The 24,942-nt window shown below is 34.7% G+C and overlaps 1 protein-coding gene across 3 annotated transcripts in view; it reads left to right on the plus strand.

The window, feature by feature from the left end:
- The window catches only part of USH2A (usherin), a 739,062-nt gene that overhangs the window by 101,937 nt on the left and 612,183 nt on the right, over window positions 1-24,942 (plus strand). For all 3 annotated transcript variants that reach the window (XM_019465619.2, XM_053908979.1, XM_053908980.1), the window contains exons 10-11: window positions 12,492-12,687; window positions 16,142-16,272. In XM_019465619.2, the coding sequence (XP_019321164.2) occupies window positions 12,492-12,687; window positions 16,142-16,272 (327 nt within the window). The remainder of the gene's footprint in view (window positions 1-12,491; window positions 12,688-16,141; window positions 16,273-24,942) is intronic.

Genomic DNA, 24,942 nt, shown 5'->3' on the forward strand with positions numbered 1-24,942 from the left:
CACAAGAAATTCTACTGAAACAACATCATTCGAACACAATTGAACTGCTACATTGAAAGAAAAGAGGAAGCTCTGAACAGAGCTGGAGAACAATTATTATTATTAGAGATTTAGGCTCTTAAAATTTCCAACACACTAATCTGATGAGAAAGGAGCAATTTACAGACTTTCAGAAGATCTCTAATTCATTTAGGCCATTTGGGAGTAGTTGAACAAATTGCCTCTTTTAGCTCAGTTAGTACCATACTGACTTCTTAAAAAGTGAGCATTTTATAATCTCTCACTTTGGAACAGAATGCCTTCCTCTCCTTCCCACACAGGCAGGGGCTGCCTACATACCTCTGAATTTTCCAGCCAGTGGGGAGAGACTCCAACTTTGGATTTCCAGGGCTCTGCCTTCCACTTTGAGCAGAGGGACGTATGAACAGCTAGCCAAGTGGATCCACTCAGCACCTCTCTCCCTGAGATCATTTTCTGTCCCTGGCGCCAGCATAGCATGGTGATTAGGAGAGAGAGCTCTAATGGAGAATGAAGGAGAATATGATATAGATATGCTGTGTATATATATATATATATATATATATATATATATATGTGTGTGTGTGTGTATATATATGAATATATATGTATATATATGTATATGTATATATGATGTATACATAGTTATATGTACCTATGTGTATACTTTTACATATAATACATATTATATATATGTAAATTGAGTGCCTACTATGTGTGAGGGCTTCTAGGCACTGGGAATATTGTAATGAACAAAACACAGCAAGCATTGCCATCCTCACAAATTTTTACATTCTAGTTTATACTAATTGTCATTCCAGGGAGTGACTTTAGAAAATTATTATTTCTTTCCTATTCTTCAGTTTTCTTACCTGTAAAATGGAGGTAATAGCAACTCTTACTTCATAGATTATTGGAAAGAAAGGCAGCTGATAAATATGAAGCATTTAGGACTGATGCCATAACATATTGGCTATTCTTATTGCATGAAAGTGTTGTCTAGATAAAGACATTTGTGGGCATGTCTCTGTTGAGAGTAGAAAAGGAGACAATTTTCTTTCACTTTTTTTTTTGCTAGAACTAGGAATGAAGTGAATTCACTAATAAAAATGAGCTCGTGTTGTATCATCCGTTCACTGGTTTATTCATTCATTTATACATTTCTTTCCCTTACTCAATAACCTTTATTGAGGAATTACAATGTTTCAGGTATTATGCTCTGATTGATTAGATCAAGAAGATCTAATAGTTGTCTACAAAGGACAACAGATAAATTGACTATTCAAATAGTTCATGATAATTGCAGTGATTTCAGACGTATGGACAACATGCTATTTTCTCTATAAATGCTTAATAAAATAAGGCAGCACCTATAGTTGTCCTTTGTGCCCCTAAATTTTAACCTGTATGGTATGTCCTAGACTTAAGGAAAAATAAAGGATTATTTCATCATTTATCATTACTGGGGAATTAACTACTTCTTACAGATTTTCCAGATGTGACTTTTTATTTTTAGTTTCAATTTTTTTTAAGTTTTTTTATTTAAATAACCTCTAGACCCAGCCTGGGGCTCAAACTCATGATCCAGAAATCGAAAGTTGCAAGTTCTTCTGAGTGAGCAAGCCAGGTGCACCTCCAGATGTGACTTCATTCATATGTAGAATTTAAGAAACAAAACAGATGAACATAGGGGAAGGGAAGGAAAAATAAGATAAAAACAGAGAGGGAGGCAAATCACAAGTGACACTTAAATACAGAGAACAAACAGGGCTGCTGGAGGGGAGGTGGGTGGGGGATGGGCTAAATGGGTGATGGGCATTAAGGAGGGCATTTGTTGGGACAAGCACTGGGTATTATATGTAAGTGATAAATTACTAAATTCTATTCCTGAGACCATTATCACACTATATGTTAACTAACTGGGATTTAAATAAAAACAACACATAAAAATTAAAAACAATAAAAAAATAAATTTAAAAAAATGGCAATGTCAAAAAAAGGAAATATAATTGAATTTTGAATATTAAAAAAATTAAAATGAACATTTAAGAAATGATTCAATCTATTTTTGAAATAATTCAAAAGCAGGTTCTCTGTTTTCTTAATCTGTGAATGTTAAAGACAAGTTGTTCCTTTGATGACTCATGGTCATTTTTCTGAACTTGAGGTTTCAAAGGGCATTGAGTCTGTTAGGTCTTTTGAGCTCTTCTATGAGTAACTTTCAGGAAGATCAGCACCACCCCCATCCTTCCTAGGAACTATGTATCTTTGGCTAAGAAGATATTTTCTTCTTCCTTCAAAGATACATAATGGTCATTAAAGATTGTTGCATAGGTGACTGAATAAATGATGTGCTGCTAAAGTCTCACTTCTTTAAATTTTCCTATATGCAGTTCATATTTTTTTCTGTAAATTTGAAAGTATTCATAATTAATGGATCAAAAATGAGACTGATGGGAGGGAGTTGGTAAAATGCTGTTGGACCTGTAGATTATCTTTGAGAGATTGTCTTTGCTAGTCTGTAATGGTAACAAGAGAATACTATTCCATTTAATGGTCTCAGAGAAATATCATTGTGTATTGTTAGAATGTAATACAATAAAATAGATTTCATTAGTGTCTTCTAGATTCACTGATTGTTCTATGTCAATCCTACCTGAATATGTCAAGGTATTTGGTTCCAACTTCATGGAGTTGATTAGTAGCCCTTAAGAAGCTATCAAAATGAAAGCAGTTAAATGAATCAATGATAAAGTTCCTCAACCCTGATAAAGCCATTGTCTAATTTTATAATTTGAGCATCCAGGAACATATCAGGGGAATCCAGTTGTTATAGAAGAAACACATCATTTAAAGTGACAAATGATTAACTGGAGATTGGAAAAACATTAAGTAGAAAACTGTTTCAGAAACTGCATAAAATGTATGCAAATGTTTCTAAATTTTAAATAAAAATTTAAATGTCATTGATAGAAAAGATAGAAGAAAATTATGAGATCAAAAATTTACTCATAATGCTCATAATTTACTCAAAAGTTACTCATGTTTCTTCTATTTTGCCATGGTTCTCAGAATTATCTGGAAGAAGTTGTAAAGAGACGCAATTATGAAACCAAAAATTTACATTGCATGAAAGTTAATAATCAAAGGATAGACTACAAAGTATTTCTTGTCTTTAATCTGTCTTTGTGAACCACACAAAATGATGGTAACACAGCATTGTCCTTAAGATCAAATGCCAATATGTCAGTGTGTCGTTTAGTTCTGTATCTTTTAAATCGAATTTTACAACAGAAAATTTGACTGTCATCTCTCAAAATCCTTATTAATCTCATTGTTCGGAAACATTTATATCTTTAAAAAGTTCATACTCTGTTTTCTGGTAATTCATAAACTCAGCCTACATTGACTTGAAAAAATAATCATTTCCTCTGTAGTATCTTACTGATCTGTGTATAATTTAAAACTGGAACATTTTAATTTTCTTAGCTTCTCTTAGTGAAGTGTTACATGCAAATTATGTGTAATTTTCTTGTAAGTATCCAAGGAGTTGCATTTTATTTGCCCTCAGTTTTTTAATACATTAGTAATAAATGCATCCTGCGGAAAAAACAAACTTATAAAAAGTAAAAGCCTTCTATAGCTCTACCGTCCATAGATAACCTCAGCAAATGCTCTTGGTTCATATCCTCTCAGATCTTTTGTTGTTGTTATTGTAAATCTGTATTATCCGTTTCTATCTGCTTAAAGTTGTAGCTCTATATCCATGTCTGCAGATGAATCTAGCTCTATCTAGAAAATAGCATTAGACTCTCCATGTTATCCTTAACATCATTTTTAAGTTCAAACTATATTATGAATACTTTTCTACATTTATATTTATAATTTTTTAAGTTTCATGTTTTTATTTATAGTAAATACTATATTGTACAGAACTCCAAGTACACAGAAAAATGTCTTCTATGGACCCAACAAAAAAGTGAATAATAGACTTTTGCTTAGATTTCATACCAATTTGGACCAGGTGATGTCTGTACCTTTAAGACTTTATTTTCTCAAAATATTCTATGTTGTCTAGAGACCAAAATTCTATACGTTTACTGTATCTTGAGAACACATACAAAGGATATATTTCTGCATTTTACCTCCCTCTTGCTATGAAGTTCCATGTCTTGTAAGTATCAATGACAATTCAAAACTTAAAAGTGAAAGCACTATAAAATAATTACTCATTATATTCCTTTGGCAAGATAAGACATTTTCAAAGCATTCTCTTTGGGGCATTGTTTCCTTTTCTTCACAATTAAAAAAATCTTTACCACTAGTTTTAAAAATGCACTTTTCTGAACTCCCACTGGAATTGTTGGGTTCAATGGAATGTCCTGGCACCTCCTTCCTAGGACTAGTTTCTGCTTCTACAAACCCATGTCACCCTGGTACTGTAATATATTTAAAAAAAAATCAACTTGAGAGTTGAAAATAATATCTATGCTTGTTTTCTTTAGGTAGAGATAAGATGTTACTAATATTTCTGCAGGTTTTTTATTGTCCACAAAGGGGAGGCTAGACATTTTCAACAACAGCTACTTGGTAGTACTCAAGCCACTCCATTAGGTCAGTGGCAAATTTTTCTTTGATTTTAAACATTAAAAAAGCCAGGACTGTGTCTTTGAAGCATTATTGAGCATTATTGTAGTATTTAGTGTAGTCTTATATACAAGCCTTTTTGATAATGTCTTTTTTAGGTTAATGGTAAAAATAAATTCTTAAATGAGATTTATGTTTTAGATCACAGTCGAAAAACAGAAATGTGGTCTTCATAAAAATACCAAAAGAATGCTTTGGCTGGATTTGCTCCACAAACTCATGTAGGCAACATCCCAAACTCAAACAGCCGGCAGTTGCTTTGTAAAAGACAAACTGCATCTATAATCAGGATGACAGGAACACGGATTCCGTATCATCACTTCCACCACCTTTATTCAAGAAAGCATAACTTGAATAATAAAACACCAACATCGGGTGAGCAAAGTTGCCAGTAAGAAGACTTTCAAAGAAGCAAAAAAATAAAAAAAAATAAAAAAAATAAAAAAAAATATCTGGCATCATCTTGCAGCAAAAATTTTGCATTTGGCCAAAGTGTTGCAATGGAGATAGAGTTTTTTAAAAACATTAGAAAACGAGATTAATTGCATGGCTAATTGACCTGGGGAAGAGAACTTAATGAGCTCATTTCTCTCCTCCAAAGCCAGGAACTCAGAAAGTGAGTTTTCATCTATTCTTCCATTTATTCAGTTAGAATATATCTCCCCTATAGTTAAGCCTACTAGAAGTGATAGTTACATCCTAATGATATCTGATGGCTCCTAGGAAGTATGTGTAGATCAGGCCTTTTCCGTCGTTAGAGCTACAGACGATAAAATTAACCAGAAATAAAATTTGGTCATTAATTGCTCATTGCTCCATTCTTTAGGCTACATCCTCCACATTAGACCATGCACTAGTACACTTCTGATCACAGAATCCCCTATTAATGGTTATAGTTAATATATTGCACTGCGGCAGTCTTATATACTGCTAGTGTCACTTGAACTTCAGATAAACACCTCTGTTGGATTTTTACCCTCCTCTTTCTTTTCCTTCTTCCTTCTCCATCTTGTAACTTCCAGATTTTGAATATGTAATTTGTGCCAGGCTTTGTGTTGGGCATTGCTTAAATATTACCACTTATCCTTTGAGTCAAAAATAAAGCTATTGAATTGAGTTGTCTTCCTTTTAGAGATGAAGAAACTAAGATTCGCAGAGGTAAAGTAGCTTCAAGGACTTCCTGTCCAATGATATTTTTCATGGTACTTAACCTCTTTAACTCTCAGTTGCTAATCTGATAATAAAGTAGTACACAGTGTTTGCTAAAAGCTTACTATGTGATAGACTCTCTGCTAAGCACTTGATCTTTACAACAATTCTATGAGGCAGGTGTTATTACCCCATGTGATAAATAACAAAAATAAGGCTTAAAGAGGTAGAATTAATTATGTGAGAGCACAGGGCTAACAAATCAACAAACAGAAATCAGATGTGAGATACTTATATGATCCAAAGGCTAAAGGATTCAATGAAATAATCCATGTTAAATGCTTGAGAGAGGGTGCAGCATACAGAAAGTCTGCATTTCCTCTTACCTTTTACTGTTAGTGGCAGCACCAGTAATTGAACTAAAACTTCTGACTTCAAGCATATGCCTAAGATCTAACATTGAATTCTATATAATTTGATTTGCAAGTGATTATTGCTGGTGAAATAAAACTTAAAGAGGTTTGTTCCCCTGCTTTTAATTGTTTTTTTATTTTTTTGGCCAACGATCCATAATTGACAATATTCTTATAGATTGCTACATAACTTTCTTTTACAAAATGACTATTATATTTGTGAATTGTTTATTGAAAATCATCTAATAACATCCAATTTTGAAGTCTTTATATAAACCTTACCCTATTTATAAATTTTTTCCATTGTGTCCCCTCTCTAAATTTTCTTAAGAATGACTATTTTGGATATTACTATATTTATTAAATGTGAATTTTCAGTTAACAGCTTAGCAATTGTCTAGTAAGCTTCTATGCAGATGACACAGGGAGTACAAAAGTCAGTAACTTGTAACTCCTGGAAGATACATGTAAGTAAAGCAATAATTTCACTTCAAAACAGTAGGAACATGGTCAGGGTATGGAGTGCTGTGGGAGGAGAAAAAGTACAGGTATCCCAGTGCCAAGGGTGAGAAAAGGTTTTGGGGAGAAAGAATCTTCAGCAAATAAAAAAAAACTTCTATTCCAAAAAGAATATAATAAAGGTTTTCAAAAATTTACCAAAATGTAAGAGTGAATTCTTTACTAATTATTGGAATTAAGCATTACCTGATGGGAAAATATTGATGTTTCCATCTCATTTTCCTCTCTCTGTCTTTTGTTTTCCTTTTCCTTGGCTAAGTAACAAAACTATGTGCTTTCATGCTAAAAATTTCAGAATACCACAGAACAGCAACACATTGGACAATTAAATTTTTATATACTTTTTCTTTCCAACTTTAAAAATATTAAGGGAGGAAATTGTTCAACTATGAACTAGTGGAGGAAAAAAAAATCCTGGTAAAAAATGCTTTAGACTACAGTTTGTCCAAGTAATGATTATGAAATATGTCAAACTGCTCTAACATATTAAATGTTTATTGCAGAAAATAGTAAAAGGAAATGACCTTTCTTGTCCAGAATATCAAAATAGTTTTTAATAATCTTAAAAAAATAAAAATTTCAAAGGATCATTGTTATGAATAGATAGGGGGGCTTTCTGAGACTTTACGTGGCTTGACTCTCCTAATTCATCATTTAAATATGTAACTCTGAGAAAAGCTGGGCACTTTCAGAAGTCACATTATTTTATAGCAGAAAATGGTGGTGGGGGGGAGTGTAAGAAAAATAATTCAGAAATTCTGTTATGTATGTATATATTATTTTAAATCTTGAATCAGTCATACTTTATAAGCAACATAACTTGACAAACTATAGTAGGTTTTAATGTGTGTACAAAATATGAATTTTCTGATCACTCAGATTTTAAAGTTAACTTGATAAGTTGAAGCACATACTGATTCTGCATTAAAATGTTAGGGTTTGGGGCGCCTGGGTGGCTCAGTCGGTGAAGCGTCCGACTTCAGCTCAGGTCATGATCTCGCGGTCCGTGAGTTCAAGCCCTGCATCGGGCTCGGTGCTGACAGCTCAGAGCCTAGAGCCCGTTTCAGATTCTGTGTCTCCCTCTCTCTCTGACCCTCCCCTGTTCATGCTCTCTCTCTGTCTCAAAAATAAATAAATGTTAAAAAAAAAAAAAAATAAAAAATAAAATAAAATAAAATGTTAGGGTTTTATTTATTTTAATGTCTTTATAAAAACATAGAACAAGTTAATTTATGAATATAAATTTAAAATCTTAAATAATTTTAGCCATGATTTACCATTAATGATGTTAATTAAGAATGCAAGCATAGATTCGAATTAATTTATTATCCTATAACAATTTATTAATACACTAGGTCAAATAATTAAATCAGGACATTTAACAAAATTGACAATATATTTCTCATGTTTAATATAAAAAGATCTTATTAATTTCAGGATATATTTGTTCTTTTAAATGATAATTTACCTGGTATAGTCAACATCATTAGAAAAGTTGGAACATTAAAAACATTTCCATTAAATTCAGAAATAATGCAAATATGTCTACCATTATAACTGCCATGTATATTACCTGTTTTACTGAAAATTTTGGCCACTAAACTAGAAGTAAAGTAAAAGAAAAAAAAAGTATATATAGAAAATTATGAACTAAATCCTATTTGACTCGCAAAAGAAAAATGTATTTAATATGTGATAAGATTTAAAATCAACACAAAAATATATGCAAAATACAAATGAAAAGTTTCCTCAAAAAATATTATATTTGGCCAAGAACCAGATGAAAAACATATAGCTTTACTAGTAACAAAAGACATACCTACCAAAACAGTGATTAATATTTTTCTAAAAATCATGAAGAGATAATAGCAGTTTTAGGTTGAACAGAACATAAAATGGACATTCTCATATATTTCTGGTGGGACTATAAATTTAATTTTCTAGAAGGAATTTGGCCATATGCAACAAAATCTTTAAAAATATTTACTCTGCAGAGTTCCAATATACATAAATTTCAGTTTCCATAGTTTAGTTAGACAACACAATATTCCAACAGTATGGTTAAAATATTAGTTTTCATGGTATATTAATGGTGAGTAATTTTATAAAGTACAGATTTAGCTTCTGGCTCTTCAGTCTACAAATTACTATGGAAAGAATGAGTGCACATCATGATCAGTGACCAATCATGTCTCTTATTTCAGTCTGTTGGTGATTGGTTGGTACACATCCGTTGAGTTCATTCCTAAAGAGCTTGCAGTTGTGCTGCTTCCTAGTCTGTCAGGAATAAACCCATGTGACATTTCAGAAACAGGAATATGCAAAAAGGGGAATTGAGCATTTCTTTCTTCACAGAAGATGTAGCTGACCGGTGCCACCATTTGAAAGACTCTGTATGTGCAGCGGATAAAAAGCTGCATTTTACATTTGTGTAAATATGAGCACAGTGGTTACGAGGAATAGGGTGAAGACGACACTGGAAGTGCAAAGATTAAAATGATGGAAGTTGGGCAGCAGCTGGATGGCTCAGTTGATTAAGTGTCTGACTCTTGATTTTGGCTCATGCCATGATTTCACAGTTTGTGGGTTCGAGCCCCTATTGGGGCTCTATGCTGACAGTGTGAAGCCTGCTTGGGATTCTCCGTCTCCTTCTGTCTCTGCTCTCACTGTCCCCACTCTCACTGTCTCTCTCTCTCTCTCCCTCTCAAAAATAAATAAAATAGGGGCGCCTGGGTGGCTCAGTTGGTTAAGCGTCCGACTTCAGCTCAGGTCATGATCTCGCGGTCCGTGAGTTCGAGTCCTGCGTTGGGCTCTGTGCTGACAGCTCAGAGCCTGGAGACTGTTTCGGATTCTGTGTCTCCCTCTCTCTCTGACCCTCCCCCATTCTTGCTGTCTGTCCCTGTCTCAAAAATAAATAAACATTAAAAAAAAATTAAAAATAAATAAATAAAATAAATATTAAAAAAATGATGGATCCATACTTACAAAGCAATATGATAATTCACCAAGGCATAGAAAAGATGCTTGCTCAGAATGGAAAGTTATAGAGTTATAGGATAAGAAAGCAAACACTATTCAAGCTACTCAATTTTTTTTACAGGAAATACAATTTAATTCACAAAGTTTCAAATGTTAACTTACAGTCTACTAAGTGTTAGTTTATTATATTTTAAATCCCTTCATGTTTATGACTGATGGAACATTTTTAAAGTTTTACCTTCACTTATTCCTTCTTTGATGCTCTTCCTTTATGTAGATCTGAGTTTCTGACCTACAGTATTTTTCTTCTCTCTAAAGAAATTTGAACATTTCTTGTGAGACAGATCTACTGGCAACAAATTCCAATTTTTGTTTGTGTGAGAAAGTGATTATTTCTCCTTCACTTTTGAAGCATAATTTGGCAGGGTACAGAATTCTAGGTTGGTGACTTTTTTCTCTTGACACCTAGGCATTTCACTCAGCTCTCCTCTTACTTGCATGGTTTTTGAGAAGTTAGATGTAATTCTTTTGTGATTCTACAGGTCAGATGTTTTTAAAACTGTCTTCTTTCAGGATTTTTCCTTTATCTTTGATTTTTTATAGTTTAAAAACTCTGGGTCCAGGTACAGATTTTGCTGTCTTGTTTTGTTTAATTTCTTTTAATGTTTATATTTTTTTAGAGACAGAGAGACAGAGCATGAGCAGGGGAGAGGCAGAGAGAGAGGGAGACACAGAATCTGAAGCAGGCTCCAGGCTCTGAGCTGTCAGCACAGAGCCCAACATGGGGCTTGAAACCACGAACTGAGATCATGACCTGAGCTGAAGTAGGACGCTCAACTGACTGAGCCATCCAGGCACTCCTGTTTTGTTTTTTGTTTTTAGTATTTATCCTGCTTGGTGTTCTCTAAGCTTCCTGGATCTGTGGTTTGGTGTTTCACATTAAATTGAAGAAATTCTCAGTCATTATTGTTTCAGATATTTCTTCCATTCCTTTCTCTCTTAACCTTCTGGTGTTTCCATTATGTGTATGTTATACCTTTTATAGTTGTCCCATTGTCCTTGGCTTGTCTGTTTTTTTTTTTCTTCAGTTTTTATTCTCTTTGCTTTTCAGTTTTTGAGGATTCTATTGATACATCATCTACCTCAGAAATTCCTTCCTCTGCTCAGTCCAATCTGTTAATAAGCTCATCAAAGAGAGTCTTCATTTCTGTTTGATCTTTAGCTTTTCTTTTTGTTTCTTTCTTAGGATTTCTATCTCTCTGCTTACGTTGCCCATCTTTTCTTGCATGCTGTCTTCTTTATCCATCAGAGCCCTTGGCATTTTAATCACAGATATTTTAAATTCCTGGTCTGATAATTCCAACATCCCTGACATATCTGATTCTGATGCTTGCTCTTTCTTTTCAAACTGTGTGTGTGGCATGTTTTTTAATTTTTTTGGTTTTTTGTGGGGATTTTTGCCTTTAGTGTTCCTTGTAGTTTTTTCTTCATAGATAGAAGTGCCTGGTAAAAGCAACTGTTATATACAGGCCTTTAGCATTGTGGTGAACTGTGGGGGAAGTACTATATAGTCCTATGATTAGTCTTTTAGTGAGCCTGTGCTTCTGGGCTGTGAACTTCACATGTGCTTCTCTGTCTCTACCACCTATAGGTGGGCAGGATGTCTGGAGTGGGCTGGAGTTGAGTATTTCTCTTCTCGAAGTTGGTTTAGCTCAGAAAATTCCCCAGCAGGTTAGGCTATATTTAACTAATTTCTCCTGAGGGTAAATACCATTAAAAACAACAGTGAGGGGCACCTGGGTGGCTCAGTTGGTTAAGTGACCAACTTTCACTCAGGTCATGATCTCATTCATGGTTCATGAGTTCGAGCCCCCACCCCCACCCCATTGGGCTTTCTGCTGTCAGCACAGAGCCTACTTCAGATTCTCTGTCTCCCTCTCTTTTTGCCCCTCTTCTGCTTTCTCTATCTCTTTTTCTGCCTTAAATAAATAAATACATTTTGAAAAGAGCAGTGAGCACTAATTTATTTCAAAATTACTCCCTCTCCCTCTTTCTGCCAGAAGCATTAGGAAATATTCTCCTGATATTTACTATGAGAACCTGGTCAGGCTCCTGGAGGTAAATGCCACAAAATGGTTGGGAGCACCCTTTGTAACTAGGTCCCCTTGGAGAGGTCATTTCTCAGACGTATTGCTATTGAATCTCCAGCAAATTGTTAAGTACAGATACGTCTTCATTTTTCCCCTGAAACTGGTTCCCATGGAGTCTTCTGCTGGTGAGTCTCTGCTTTTGTCACTGAGACTCCCTGTATCTGTCAGTCTGCTTTTTCAACCTTGGGGACAGCTGTTTGTCCCATTTTTCCCCTTAGAGATCCAAGAAGTGTTGGTGATTTTTCAGTCTGTTCAGCTTGTTACTTGTTAGGATGGAGTGGTGACTCCAGGCTCTTTACTTATGGAACCTAAAACTGGAAGCCAAATTTTAATGTTTTGACAAAAAAAATTAAAGATTATGGAACAATCATAAACTTTTCCCACTGGTTATTCACACCATTTTGCATAATTTCAGCTTGTATGCACACTTATAATTTCATACTACCTATAATATGCTAATTTCTGATTTATAAAATATTTTTTCAAAAACAATTTTTTCTTGCTTTTAACTCTTTGATGTTAGTTTTACGTCTAGTGAAAGTGCCTGATATATAAATCTAAAGACAAAAATCACTTTTTTATATTTCTTTATTGTTCTGTTACTTTATTGTTTCAGTGTGATCACTGCTTGCCTCTTTATAATGATAAGCCTTTCCGCCAAGGTGATCAAGTTCATGCTTTCAACTGCAAACCTTGTCAATGCAACAACCATTCCAGAAGCTGCCACTACAACATCTCAGTGGACCCATTTCCATTTGAGCACCACAGAGGAGGTGGAGGGGTCTGTGATGATTGTGAACATAACACCACAGGTAACTAGCAATCATAGATAACAAATAACCAAGGCTGATTTGGCCTTTGAGGTCCATGTGCTTCTTCATGCAATGCAATCATTTTAAATTATGTTATTGCTATCTTACTTAAGAAAGTGCCTTGATATGATTTCACTCATATGTGGAATTTAAGAAACGAAACAATGAGCAAAGGGAGAGAGAGAGAGAGAGAGAGAGAGAGAAACCAAGAAACAGACTCTTAACTATTGAGAACAAACTGATAGTTCCCAAAGGGGAGGTGGGTGGGAGAATGGGTTAATTAAATAAGTGATGGGGATTAAGGAGGGCACTTGTTGTGATGAGCACTACGGAAGTGTCGAATCACTATATTGTACTGGAAACTAATATTGCAGTGTATATTAACTAACTGGAATTTAAATAAAAACTTAAAGAAATGGTACTTGTAGGTTTGAAAACTAAAGCTTGTTTAGTTTTCTAAATAATCAGGTAGTTTTCAGAAACACACTCAAATCTTAGACTATATCTTTTCAAGACAGTTTTATTTTTTTAAAGTACATGTCATTTTATTAAGCCATGAGTATATTTTAGAAAACTCAGGAAATATTAGTTTGAATATGTATACCCTTAAAATAAGTTTCTTTGTGTGACCTTGATCTTCCATTATGTCTGGATTTGCATGTAGTGCCGTTTATATTCACTCAAAATTGGCCTGAATCTGGTAATCTGGGAATACTCTTTTTAAAAATGCTAATGAAACAAAGAAGATGATTATCAAAATCTTGTTATAAAATGAGATAGCAGGACACCTGGGTGGCTCAGTCAGTTAAGCATCTGGCTCTTGATTTCAACTCAGGTCATGATCTCACAGTTATGAGACTGAGCCTCATGTCTGCCCTGTCAGCTCAGAGCCTGCTAGGAATTCTCTCTCTCCCTCTCTCTCTTCCCCCCTCCCCTGCTCATGCTCTCTCTTTCTCAAAATAAATAAATAAAAAAAAACCTTAAAAAACATATAGCACTTTGACTTTTCATTGAAAATTACCATTTTCTGATGGGCTCGTAAATTAAAAGCAGAAATAGGAAACATCTCAATTTGCAAAATAAAATGGTCCAAGTCTGATGGATTTGAAAGTGTGCCACCCTGAAGCATGAATGAATTTATTGGATAATTACTGATGACCTAAAATGTCACGAGAACATGGCTAGGTGCTAGGAATATAACGATGAAAAAGATGAATTTTCCTGTCTTTCTGTGGATTATTATATAGTAGGAAAGGCACTCTATTTTTTTAATGTTTACTTCTGAGAGAGAGAGAGAGAGAGAGAGGAGCAGAGAGAGAGGGAGACACAGAATCCTAAGCAGGCTCCAGGCTCTGAGCTGTCAGGCCAGAATCCAATGCAGCATGTGAACCCCCAGACTGTGAGATCATGACCTGAGCCGAAGTTGGATGCTTAACTGACTGAGCCACCCAGATGCCCCTGAAAGGCACACTATTGAAGGAACAATTATAAACCTGTCTGAGGAGTGCTAAGATAGGGCAAATGTAGTAGGAATTAACCAGGTGGAGGAGTGAGGAGGAGAATTAGGGAGTTGACAAAGCTTTCTAGTAAGAGATACAGATGTGCAATGGCCTAGAGGAGGAAGAAACATGGCACCCTGAAAGAACTGATGTAAGGGAAGATGGGAGAGAGTAAGTAAAGGTGCTAAGATGGAAGTCAGGGGCCAGATCTGGAAGACTGTATAAACTGTGCTAAGGAGTTTGGCTTCTATCCTCAGGTTAATAGAAGGTATTTTATAGGAAAGGGACATAAAAAGTTTCGTGTTTATAACCAATCTGGTTATAAAGTTGAGAAGAATTGGAGAGAGCCAAAAGTGGTTTGGGATACTGCAGTAGTCCAGGTAAGAAAGAATTCTAGAGTACATTTGAAATCATGTGGATATAGAGAATTGGATCCAAGAGATATTTGGAATGGAAAGGGACTGTGTTTTCTGAGCAAAAGTGTAGGGTGTAGATAAGGCAAAGAAAGAGTCAAGTTGCAATTCTAACATTCCAGTTTGAGTAGGAGGGTCAATGTTGGTGCTAACCATTGAGATAGGAAACACAAGAGGTTCAGAGAAGCTTAGGGAGAAGATGGCAAGTTCTGTTTTGGAAATATTCACAGTGTTTCCCAAGAGATAAGAGAAACTCTTGCGGGCAATTGGAAACACAGTTTTGAAGCTCCTTTCTCAAAAAGAGCCTTTTGTGATGCCTCAGGACAGATCACTATCATCTATACACTTTAGTGGCACCTTATGTTTATCACAATTGGTAAATGCATATTTATTCCTATAATTGTTTAATTAGAATTCATTTTACCCACCAGACTGTAAGAAAACTCTATGAAAGGGTACAATGTGTATTTGGCCTGCTACTGTATTCCTCAGCATTTAGCTCAGTGTTTGAAACGTGGTAATCACTCAATAAATATTCATTGAATGATAAATAAAGAAATTTCTAGATTAAAGATAGAAATTTGGGAGTCATCAGCATATGCAAATAGATATATTCTAGAAATATTATAAATCCATTTAATTTTTAATTAGTCCATGGCCAATATCCATCAGGATGTGTTTTTTACTTGATTAAGTTATTTCTATAGTCTTTTGATATTGAGCCAATTTCAACAATATTTGAACAGAGTGCATAATGTTTAAGGGGGAATTGATAGTCTTGAGTTTTATTTCAGCTCCTTTCAGTGATCTTATATACTACTCACATTTACTTTAGAAGCTCCCTGAAGTTTAAGTTTTTTCTTATATAAAATGTCAAGAGAAAATTTCTAAATAATAAATTGTAAACTATGGGAATTACCTCATATTTCTAACATGTCAGTCTATTCTAATATTTAATATGAAACATATTTGGTATATCTAAACATAATAAATTTATATTTTGGTATTTGAAATAAAAAAATGGCAATAAGCAGCAGAAACTTTTGCTTTTAATAATGTTAATATAGAATAATAAATTATATTTGGAACAGTGTCCTTTTTTTTAATCAAGATTTAGTGCTTGAATAATATTTCCAATACTGCACACATACTTGCTTCCAACTGTATGGCCATCACCTACCACACATATAAACATTTCTCATATTTGATTTAGATTAAGTGCCTAGTCCTAGAAATAAAGAAAAGTTTTAAATTTGGAAGCAAAGTCTTTCAAAATGGATGGGCCCCAACAAAGCAGAGCTTTTTAGAAGTGTGGTATTACATAACAGATGGGCGTTTAATGAAGTAAAGCACAGTTTGTAACAGGTTCATTGTTTCATATGCTCTGGATCACTAAATTGGCAGGTAGAGATGAAAGGTGCATTAAAATGGACGTCCCGAAAATTATAGAATTCCCTCAAAGGAATACAGTCTTTAATTTTGAATTATGCAGCTGATTTTAATGAATTGGAAGTCATAATGCATAACCTTTCCCTGCCGCAGGAAGGAACTGTGAGCTGTGTAAGGATTACTTTTTCCGCCAAGTTGGTGCAGATACTTCCGCCGTAGATGTTTGCAAACCCTGTGATTGTGATAAAACGGGCACTAGAAACAGTGACCTCCTTTGTGATGAGGTGAGTTCTGAGTATTGAAGGTAAATAATTGCTCATTTTCAGAAATTAATTTGGGAGATGTTCTACCAGTGACATGGAGGTCTGTATTTATCAGGAAGTCCTCTGTGTGTGTTTGCTTTTCTTGGAGATGGCTGCTTTAGAAGTGTTTCTGTGTAACTTTTAACAGGACATACAAGGCTGCTTAGGTGGTCCTTTGCATATATGAAAGGTTCATTTTATTTTTAATTTTAAAATTGTCGAAAATATTGAGGGGGAGGGGATTCCAAGTAAACTAGGAAGTAATTGAGTATATGTCTTGGCATTATGGGTGAGTTAATACTAATAAAAGGTATTAATTAAACAACAGTTTTCCTCCCAAATTCCATAGAAGATAGTATAACAAAGGTCACACAGAGCTCCACATGAAAATTATGATAGCCCTACTTGTAAATTTCTTGTTCCAACCTTTTCTCTTGATGATACAATGAATTTTTATGATTTTATCCATTTTTCTTACCAACATCACAAGTACCGATGTTTGACCTAAGTGAACACAGGTGCTAACTGACCTGGGCCTATAAATCCTGCCTCAAGTCAGAAAAAGCAGCTCCATATTTAAATGTGGTATCTTCAGCTAGAGCTTTTGACCTGTTGTGATAATACTAATACATAATAATATATAAAGGGCAAATTTCCTTTAAAGAATCATTTCAGGGGTGCCTGGGTCCTCAGTTGATTAAGCGTCTGACTTGGCTCAGGTCATAATCTCACAGTCAGTGAGTTTGAGCCCTAGGTTAGGCTCTGTGCTGGCAGCTGGGAGCCTGGGTCCTGCTTTGAATTCTGTGTCTTTCTCCCTCTCTCTCTCTCTCTCTCTCTCCCCCTCCCTTATGCTCTGTCTCTGTCTTTCAAAAATGAATAAACATTAAAAAATTAAAAAGAATCAATTCAGTGACTGTATTAATTTTTAATAATTACATAGGGGTGTCTGGCTGGCTCAGTAGGTTAAGCATCAATCTCTTGATTTCAGCTCAGGTCATGATCTCAAAGTTTATGGGTTCCAGCTACATATCAGGCTCTCTGCTGTCAGCTCAGAGGCTGCTTTGGATCCTCTGTCCCCCACTCTCTCTGCACCTACCCTGCTCACACTCTCTTTCTCTCAATAATAAACATTTAAAAAAGTTGTTTAAACAATTACATATTCCCTTGTAAATAATTGAGAATGCCCTGGATAGTAATGTAAGCCCACTATATGGTTAAAGAAAAAAAAAAATAAGCTACAGCACGAAGATACTAAGTTCAAGGCAAAATATATTGGTCATAAAACTTTCAGCATACATTATAAACTGCTTTAACAAATAAAAGCCAAATATAAAGTAGGCCAAAATGACAATTTGAAAACTTCAGAGTGACTGTAGTGTGTTAATAAAAGAACATTATATGTTTTACTGGAAGGTTGAAGAGTCTTTTGACAAAGTCAATTTCTACAATTTTTTTATTTTTTGATTTTGAGGAACTATTTTCTGAGAAAGTCATATCACAATTTTATACATTTTGATCAGTAAAATCTGACTGTCTTTATTTACACAGCTCCTCTTTACAAGTCTGCCATAATTTTTAGCATGTATATATTTTGCTTGATATTCACGTTTCCACTCAAAGATTGACATATCTTTTAAGATCTCTTCACCAACCACAGAATTATAGAACATTTTGAAATCACTTTTGTTTATGTTACCTCATATTATTTTTATTAAAGCCTTTATGATAATTTCCTTCTTTGTCTCTTTCTGTCCAACATATATGGAACAGTTTCAGTAATATAATTAGCACCCAATAAATATTTATTTAAAAAATGTACAGTGATTGAAGGGAAATTTTGTCTGAGTACTGATCTCACAGTCAGATGGTCATTTAGAATGGTTATCACAACGTGAGCATTATGTAAAATTTTCACTTAAATAATTTTTTTCTCTCTGAAGATCCAAGGTCATGTGACTTTGGTATATAGTACTGAAAAACTGTGAACTAAAGTTCTACTTCCTGAAGTCTCATTTACATGTCTGTTTCTATAAAAAATTCACTTCAATTATAATAATATACATATGCTAGACATAAAAAAATGGTAAAACTTGTACCATGCGAAAATTAATCAAAAGATAGCAAGAATGACTATATTGACTGACTATATTAATATCAGGTAATGTGGAATACAAATAAAATTTCCACAGAGATAGTATGTAATGAGAAAGGATCAATTAAGCAAGAAGACATAGAAATTCTAAATGTGTATGTACTAAACAGTAGAGCTGAAATATATGTGAAGAAAAACTGAGAGAAATCTCTAAAAAAATACAAAAGAAACTTCAACACCTCTCTCTCAAAAATTGATAGAATAAAAAAAAATTATCAAGAATATACAACTTAACAATGTCTTCAGCCAACAAGATCTGACATATAATGAACAATCCACTCAACAACAGCAGAATACATATATATTGCACATATACCAAGATATCCTGGGACATAGAGAAAACTTTAATAATTTTTTTTAATTAAATAAATGTTTTTAATATTTATTTATTTTTGAGAGAGATAGAGACAGAATGCAAGTGGGTTAGGGGCAGAGAGAGAGGAAGACAGAGAATCCAAAGCAGGCTCCAGGCTCTGAGCTGTCAGCACAGAGCCCGACGCGGGGCTCAAACTCACGGGCCGGAAGATCATGATCTGAGCCTGACGCTTAACTGACTGAGCCACCCAGGCGCCCCAAAACTTCAATAATTTTAAAAGAACTGAAACCTGGAGCACCTGGGTGGCTCGGTCGGTTAAGCATCTGACTTTGCCTCAGGTCATGATCTCCTGGTTTGTGAGTTCGAGCACCACATCGGGCTCTGTGCTGACAGCTTAAAGCCTGGAACCTGCTTCGGATTCTGCCTCTCCCTCTCTCTCTGTCCCTCCCCCGCTCACACACTGTCTCTCTCTCTCTCTCTCTCTCTCTCTCAAAGATAAATAAACATTAAAAAAATAAATAAATAAAAGAGTTGAAACCATAGAGTATATCCTTCAACCACAATGGAGTCAGAGTAGAAATCAAAAACAGGTAAACAAAAATCTCCAATCACTTGGAAACCACACAACACAGTTCTAAATTATTCATGGGTCAAAGAGGAAGTCTCAAAGGAAATGTAAAAAGACAGTCAACTGAATGGTGATAAAAATACAAAATATTAAAATTTTTGGATGCATGGAAAGCAGTGATACAAGGGAATTTTATACCGTTCAGTGCTTACTTTAGAAAACACAGATTCTCAAATCAATAATCTGAACTGCCACTTCAAGAAATAAAAAGAAGACTGAGATAATCTCAAAGCAAGCAGAATAAGTGAAATCATAAAGCTAAGAGCAGAAATCAATAAAATGTAAACAGAAAAAACAATAGAGAAAATCAGTGAAAAAAATGAATCTTTGGAAAGATAAAATTTACAAGCATCTTCCAAGACTGACAAAGAATAAAGAGAAAGCACAGATTACTAACAGCAGAAATGAAACAAGAAGTGTAACTACAGAATCTTGCAGACATTAAAGAATAATAAGGAAATACCACCAATAACTCTATACATTTTATAGCTGTCGTGAGATGGAGCACTTCCTAAAAAAGTACATATTACCTGCTCACCCAATATGAAATTCATAATTTGAATAGCCCTACAAGTATTAAAGAATTTGAATTCATACTTTAAAATTTACTAAAAAAGAAATTCCCAAGCTCAGAGAATTTCACTATAAAATTCTACCAAACATTTAGAGTAATTAAAATAAGGTCTGTAGCTACCACAAGGTTGAAGAGGAAGAGTGACTTCCTAACTCATTTCAAGAAAGTATTATCCTCATATCAAAACTAGACAAAGACAGTACATAAAAAGAAAACCACAGACTAATATCCCACAGGAATAGAGAAGCCAAAATCTTAACAAACTTAGCAAGTAGATATTCAGCAATATTAAAAAAAACACACACAGAGGCCATTGTATTTGGAGGAATGCAATGCTTGTTCAATATTTGAAAATCAAACAGTGCATTATACCTTATTCACAGGCGAAAGGAAAAAAATTACATACTCATATTATGGATGTAGAAATATATTTGACAAAATTCTGCACCAATTCATGACAAAAATTCTCAGAAAACTAGGAAAAGAGATGTTCAACTTGAAAATGAACATGTCCAGAACAATACATACCTACAGCTAACATTCTACTTATATATGAAAAAGTGAATACTTTCACCTAAGAATGGGAACAAGACAAAGATGTCCACTTTCATTACTTGTATTCAGCATAGCACTGGAAGGTCTAGCCAGTACAGCAAAGCAAGAAAAGGAAACAGGAGACATACTGATCAGAAAGGAAAAAATAAAACTGTTCTGCTTTGCATATAACACAATGACCCATATAGAAAATCCCAATGAATGTACCAAAAAAAAAAAAAAAAAAAACCAAAAAAACCCAAAAACAAAAACAGAAAAAAAATACTTCTAGAATTATGAAGTGAATTCAGTAAAATTTCAGGATATAAGACCAACATACAAAAAATCAGTGTATTCCCATATGTGAAAAATGAATATATAGACACAGAAATAAAAATGTAATACTATTTGCAGTTGCTCAAAGTGTCTAGGATTACTATGCCAAACCCCGAATGATGCTGATAAAATAAAGCAAAGAATATCTGAATAGATGGAAAGCTAATATGTGTCCATGGGTTGGAAGATTCAACACAGTAAAGGTATCAACTCTTTTCAAAGTAATATATAAATTATTACAGAAAATTCCTATTAAAACCCCAGAAACTGTTTGTAGATATGGATAGAAAGATGCTAAAATTTATATGGAAATAGTATAAAACATAGTATTTTAAATATTTTTTTTACTATTTTATATTTATATATTACAGATAAAATATAGAATTTGCATATAAGTTTTAGAATACCTAAAATTTGGAATAGCTAATTAAGCTAATTAACTTCAAAATGGGGAATAAAATGGGAGGAATCACTCTACCTGACTTCAGGGCTTATTGTATAGTCATACTAATCAAGATTGTGTGGTATTGGAGGAAGTGTAGACAAATGGATCATTGTAATAGAATAGAGAAATCATATATAGTCCCACATAAATATGACTAACCAATTTTTGGTGAAGACATAAAAGAAAGTCAGTAGAGGAACGATGGTCTTTTAACAAATACCCCTTCAGCATTTGCATAGTCACAGAAATTAAAGCAAAATTAATTATTGTTTAAATGTAAAATGTAAACAAATGCAACTTTTAAAATATAAGAGAAAATCTTTTGGAAATAAGGTTTTTTATTTTTTTTAATTTATTTATTTTGGGAGAGAACCAAGGAGGGGCATACAGAGAGGGAGAGAGAGAATCCCAAGCAAGCTGCACAATGACAGCACACAGCAGGGGGCTCACAAACCATGAAATCATGACCTGAGCCAAAATCAAGAGTTGGTAAGTTAATCAACTGAGCTACCCAGGCACCCTGAGTCATATGGCTTTTGAAAATAGTTCTTAGACATGACACTAAATATGTAATGAATAAAAGAAAAATATTGATGAATTAGACTCCATCAACTTCATCAAAGTTTTTGCTCAACAAAAGAACCTCTTCAGAGAGTGAAAAGACAAGCTACAGACTGAGAGGACATATTTGCAAACCACATATTTAAGAAAGAAACTATATCTAGAATATAAAATGAACTTGATATTCAGAAAATGACAAACATAAAACAAAAAATGGCCAAAGACATGAAGAGACATATCACTGAACAGGATATGCAGGTGGCAAATAATTCCATGAAAAGATCTTCAACATTTGCCATTAGAGACATAGAAATAGAGACTACAATTAGACATCACAGGCAACTATTTGAAAAACTAAAAAGTGACAATTGGAAATACTGGCAAGAATAAGGAGCAATTCGATCACATATTGTTAATGAGAATATAAAATGGTAAAGCCACTCTGAAAAATAGTTTGAGAATTTTATTTTATTTTTTAAATGTTTATTTATTTATTTTGAGAGAGGGAGAGAGAATCCCAAGCAGGCTCCATGCTGTCAGTGCAGAGCCTGATGTGCGGATCAATCTCATGAACTGTGAGAACATGAGGAGAGCCAAAATCAAGAGTTGGACACTTAACCAGCTGAGCCACAGGGCACCCCTAAGAGTTTTAAAAAACAAAATAGACACTTATTATACAAACTAGCAATTCCATTCCTGGACAGTCAGTCCAGAGGAGTGAAAATTTATGTCTGTAAAAACCTGTACATATATTTTATTAGCAGCTTTATTTATAATAGTCAAAAACAGGAAATAGCCTAAAGTTTCTCAGTGGGTGAATGGTTAAACCATCCATACCACAGAATTACTACTCTGAAATACATGGAAAAGAACCACTGACACACACAAGTTAGATAGATATCAAATGTGTTATTCTGAATGAAAAAAATATCCAGTCTCCAAAAGTCATATTCTGTTGATTACATTTATGTAATATTAGCAAAACAACAAAATTATAGGGATGGAAAACAGAATAGTGGTTACCAGAGGTTAGAGATGGTGAGGGAAAGGTGATGGGTGTGAGTATAAATGACCATCACAGGGAAGAACATTGTGGTAATGGGATAGTTCTGCAACTTGATTGTGGTGGTGGTTATACAAGTGTACACACGTGATCAAATGGCATAGGACCATATGAACACATTGTGCACATGTCAAATTCAGGGTTTGGGTAATGTATTATAATTATGTAAAATGTAACCATTAGGGGAAACTGGGCAAAAAGCATATGAGACTCCTCTGTACTACCTTTTCAACTTCCTGTGTATTCATAATTATTTCAAAATAAAATGCTATATATATAAAAGAAGATAAAAGAAATAATCCTATTGACATGATCAGGAACTAATGTTGCTTGAAGTCAGTGAAGAATTACCTTAAAAATTCCAAGGGAAGACATTTTGAAGAAAAATTCAATACCCACTTCTTACCAAACTATCACTTCAGTATGAGGTTAAAACCTCTTTTTGTATTGATAGTTGATCAGAATGTTACCACTTATCAAGCCAATATTAAAACATTTAATATAAAAAATGAAGAAAAAGTACAGAAAGAGAGGAACATTAAAAAGAAGAAATGAAAGATAATTGTGACCCAAAGAAATAAATATAAGTCAAAATATATTTTAAAAGAATTCAGTGTTCGTTATGGTCTTGAAGCATGCTTTCCTTAAATAGGTGTTTGATGATTGCATTTTATTCTTTAAAGATCAAATTATATTTTATTTTGTTTTGTGATAAATAATATTTAAGTGCCAAAATGGTAATCAGTTTTGTTTATATTGGGTATAAAGCTCAACCCATTATCAAAGAGTAGAAGAGAGAATGGCTATAAAATGAACGATGAGGCAAGGAGTTAAGATGGCAGAGCAGCATGGAAACCCTGAGCTTGTCTCATTGTGAAAATGCAGCGAGATAAGCACCAAACCATTTTGAACACCTAAGAAACGGATATGGGGATTAACACGACAATCTGCATAACTTGAGCCACACTCAGAAGGTACATGGGTGCAGAGAGGTGAACTGGGGAGAGAATAGCTGTGGAGGTTAGGGAGCTCTTTTTGTAGAGAGAGGACAGAGAAAAAGAAAGGGGGAGAGTGTGGCACATTAGAATCATGCAAGAAAAGCATTCCCCTGAAAGTAGCTGGAGAGAAAGAGAGAGAGAGTGAAAACACTCACAGGGTAATGAACAAGAAATCTGTTCCCCAAAACCATTGACAGGAAGAAAGGAGAGGTTTCAATACCACCAGAATTCTATACACAGTGGAGCACAGAGTCTGAAGTTTCAGAGTTCAGTGCCTGGCAGTGCTCTGGTGAGGAAGCAGGATGAATCCCCAGAAGCAAGCAGTGGGTTCTGAAGGGTCCATGTGCCACACAGGGAGAGGCGGTTCCCCTGCTTGGAGTGCATTTGGTAGAGGCCTTATGGCTTCCTCACAGGCAAAGGTCCCAGAAGACCCTGGAGAGCACCCACGTTTGCTGGTATTGGGATAAAGACACTAGAGCAGGCTGTGTGTTGTGATTTGCCATAATCTCTGAACCTCTGCAGCTGCCTGATTATGTTAACATTTTCTAGGGCAAGCCGTCACTGGCCATTGCTCAGTGAGACCTCCCCCAGAAAGTTGGCATGGGTTCAAGCCACAGGGGTCTTCTGAAGCATGGGGTTTTGAAACACAACCTGACCTGAGATAAAACACTGGAGTGAGGTGCCGCCTGGCAGGTGGACAACTAGGATACAGATAGGGTAGAGCTGGGGAGTGGACAGAGGCCTGAGACAAAGGAGGGGTGCTTGATTACAGGTGGGTGATAGTGCAAAGTTCCTGTGCCAGAAACTAGAGAGCTGGGTGAAGCAATTTCATGTCTCTCACAAGCATGCCAAAGTGATCCACCCCAATAAGATAAGCAGTACCATCTAGTGGAGAATGGAGCTGTTATACCAAAACTCACCCACCTGTGCCCTCCAAGCACATACCCTAGAAGACCAGCACAAGTCACTGTACTTGCTTAGTGTATGGACTATAGAGTGCTTAATAGTTTCAGTTCTAGGAGAAACTGGATATACTTCATTCATG

Source organism: Panthera pardus, unplaced genomic scaffold (assembly GCF_024362965.1).
Source record: "Panthera pardus isolate Hobbes unplaced genomic scaffold, ASM2436296v1 HiC_scaffold_21, whole genome shotgun sequence".
Lineage (NCBI taxonomy): Eukaryota > Metazoa > Chordata > Mammalia > Carnivora > Felidae > Panthera > Panthera pardus.